General features: G+C 31.5%; 1 protein-coding gene across 1 annotated transcript; it reads left to right on the forward strand.

Annotated features, from left to right (window-relative positions):
- Window positions 1-2,089: 2,089 nt before the first annotated feature.
- Window positions 2,090-3,112, forward strand: LOC111397044 (ethylene-responsive transcription factor ERF011-like). Its single transcript, XM_023023733.1, has one exon. The coding sequence runs from the start codon at window positions 2,270-2,272 to the stop codon at window positions 2,750-2,752; it is 483 nt and encodes a 160-aa protein (XP_022879501.1). The 5' UTR covers window positions 2,090-2,269; the 3' UTR covers window positions 2,753-3,112.
- The last annotated feature ends 531 nt before the right edge of the window (window positions 3,113-3,643 follow it).

Genomic DNA, 3,643 nt, shown 5'->3' on the forward strand with positions numbered 1-3,643 from the left:
TTTATAAAATTGGATTGTGAGATCATAAAACAATTTAGTCAATGTTCGAGCCCCATTCTATAAAAGTAGTTTTTCTTCAACAATTCATTTTCAACCACATATTTTTCTAATAAAATAATTTTGCATGTAAACTCCAAAATTTTCTTTATTTTTTAACCATACACTATCCAAAAAATTACTATTACAAAATCTGTTCTACATAAAAATGGGGCTCAAACACCTCCTTAATAAAAAAGATTTAAATGGTTTTTGTAGTTACGAACTCAGTATGCAATTATAATAAATATTTGAGGATCAACTTGTAAACTTTTAAAAGTTAGGAACAAATTTACTCCTAAAATAATAAATTGACCACCTATCTTTTCCAAGAGAGAGAAAATGCTTTACGCATCTGCGAATTCGCGCCCAACCGCTCTCTCGTGAGGTAACGCCCAACCTTTAATATTCCCAATAGAATTTTTATTATGTTGCAGCGAGACATGTACATGAAGTCGCCGCATCGTAAATTCAAATCGAGACCACTTTTTTTTAACCGTTGATTTGAGTCTACGTGAATTTGTCAACATTTTGATTTTGAATTAAACCAAAATTGTTTAGTTTAAGTTTCAATTCTAGTAAACCGTTTTAAATCAAACTATTTATAAAAAAATTTGAAAAAAAATTAATTTAAATTTTATCTAAGACAAATAAAACTAAATGTATCCCAATTAAAAGATACTTTCATATTAATTAAGCCCTATTTTACAACCATTAAAAATATTATTTTTTCTCAAACTCATTTTCAACAACGCATTCTCTAAATGATTGATGCTGGACCATATTCATTGATCATCCATCATAATTGAATAGACAATTAAATTTATAATTCAATTCCGCATCATATTTCGACTCAATTTCTAGGTCAATCTATCCAAATTTTCTTATTTTTGGTAAAGATTTGCTATATTTTATTGGTGTTGTTGGACTCCCTTAAATTTTTAGCTAAATCGTATTTTTTGTTTATTTGTGTTTTAGTCAAGTCGCTCAATTTTTTATTTATTTTTAACTTAGTTGCTAAATTTTATTTTTTAATTGCTAGAACTATTTGGTAGATTACTTAAATGGTTGTGATGAAAATTTGAGTAATGAGCATCTCTATATATTTCTTTGGTAGAAATTGAATGCGAATAAGTAAAAGATTTGTCTCATAAATTGTTAAAGATGTGTTAGATATTTAAATATTCACAATTTCTTTCGAGCGTGCATTCTCCACCAACTATCAAATTATTAATTCCTTTAGGAGTTCATTGAGTGCAAAGATGATTGATACATTAATTTGCAATATAAATTGCTTGAATTCTAAGAAGAAACATATAGTGATTCGTCAATATTTGAATGAGATATAAGCATTGAATTGAATCATTAAGAGAAAGTTGTAGAGAATAATATCGTACTTGATCTTTCGATTCATTTTATTTTATTAGTTTCTTAATGTAATTTAATTATAACTATTTATTACATCTACTATATTATTAGCTATATGCAAAGCGTTAATAATGTGCTACAACTGGAGATGTTGCAACTATTATTATCGACTAAGAGGTTACAATTAAACTGTTCTTATCACGTTGTTTCATTGGAATGAACTAATGAGCACAAGTGTAGAACTTTAACTTATAATATTTGCAATGGTACTAATATTTTTATTTTAATTTAAAGTTTTATAATAATATTTATCTAATTTGTTTGATATACATCATTTTTTGTTTGTTAAAACGTCGTTTTAAATTGAATCTAATTGAAAAATGGTTTAATTTGATTTTGGTTTAGAAATTTAAATGGTTTGATTTAAAAATTTGTCATATATCATTTAAGTCGGATCGTGTACACCCTTACATAGAAGGGTATAACATGACTAATCACTAAAATCAAGCTTCACGTTGGTACAAAGCTTAGATAAACTTTTTACAAAAGGGGAGTAAATCAAAGTGAAAATAAAAGATCAATCGAATTTATAATTGGGTGTGTATAACACGTATAGATAGAGATTGTCGGTGCGTCTTGTTAGTTTTTTAATTTTCCTCATAGAATTTCTTTTCAGATGACAACATATGACAACAACCTTAATTCTCAAGTAGTCTGCCTAAGGAAAATCCACTGCTCCTTCAGGTCATTCTTTCTCTCTCTATATCCCTTCTTGGGTTCTGTCTTATATATGGAGACCCCAGCATTATCTATATAGAGAGAGAAAGAGAGAGAGTATTATTGTAATACATATACAGAGAGAGAAATGGAGAGCGGCGGCGGAGGTGGTGGTGCTGCAGGAGGCCGGAGCTGTTCAACGGCGGGGAACAAGAGAAAAAACGAGAAGCCTTATAAAGGCATAAGGATGCGTAAATGGGGAAAGTGGGTGGCAGAGATAAGAGAACCAAATAAAAGATCAAGAATTTGGCTGGGATCTTATTCGACAGCCGTGGCGGCGGCGAGAGCCTATGACACCGCCGTGTACTATCTCCGGGGTCCGTCTGCTAAGCTGAATTTCCCTGATGAAATCGCAGCCGTCGGACTCAAAGACCTGTCCGCGGCAGCGATACGCCAGTTGGCGGCTGAGGTTGGCGCCAGAGTTGATGCACTTCAATGTAATTCCATTATTGGCACACAATCGAAAGACCATGCAAATCTGTCTTTGCAACCTTCTTGGTTTCAAGAGAAGGTTGACTTGAACCAGAAGCCCAAGCCCGAACCCAACGATCCAAGTCTTGATTACTTGTGAATATTTGGCATGTTGTACGAATTGAAGGTAGATGCTCGACTCGGCTGGACAAGATTGTGATAAGAAATTTCACTTTTCGGCCAGCAATATTCAATCTTCTTTATCAAATATGCTATCAATTAAGTTATTTTCGGAGTATAATAGTGAAGAACCAAGTCTTAATTGCTTGTGAATGTTTAGTACGTGGTAACAAATAGACCAAAATTTAAACTTTTTTTAGATCTTAATATTTTTTACTCCTCTTTGCTTAATATTTTATGATTACTCTTAAGGTGTATTGTATCAATTAATATTTTTCATTGACACTATTTTAGCTATTTATATATTTAGATAGAACAGTTTTGATGCTGTAACTTGGAAGTCCTAAGAGAAATTAATGTAATAATTAGCCTTTGCAAGTAAATTTTTGGTTGGTTGCTTGCTCATGAACTATAAGATTTATATGAATATACACATAACATCTTTACCTGTTTTAAGTAGTAAATGGAATTTTGAATTTAATATGTGCATATGATAACATGGTTTGATGATTGAGGGCCTACTATTGCTGGGGTTTGGTGCAAGTGGCTGCCCAAACTGCAAAAAAAGTGATTAGATTTTCATTTCAATAAACCATGCTTCTCTACGGTTGTAGATGATGAGGATTTCGGGTACTAGCTAGATAAGATACAGTCAAATGATCCACATGGGGCCGGTTATGATATTTTGGGGGATTTATGCCAACTTCAAATGTAAAGCCTTGTTAAAGAAAAATCATCGTATTCTTACTTGAGCCTTCTTATAGAGAATTTTAATATAATTATGAAGAGTCTAACACGGTCAATTAAACTCCAAATTTTGAAGAGGAAATAACAAAATGTCAAATTTCAACAGACAATATAAATTATAGGT

This window comes from Olea europaea, chromosome 7 (assembly GCF_002742605.1).
Source record: "Olea europaea var. sylvestris chromosome 7, O_europaea_v1, whole genome shotgun sequence".
NCBI lineage: Eukaryota > Viridiplantae > Streptophyta > Magnoliopsida > Lamiales > Oleaceae > Olea > Olea europaea.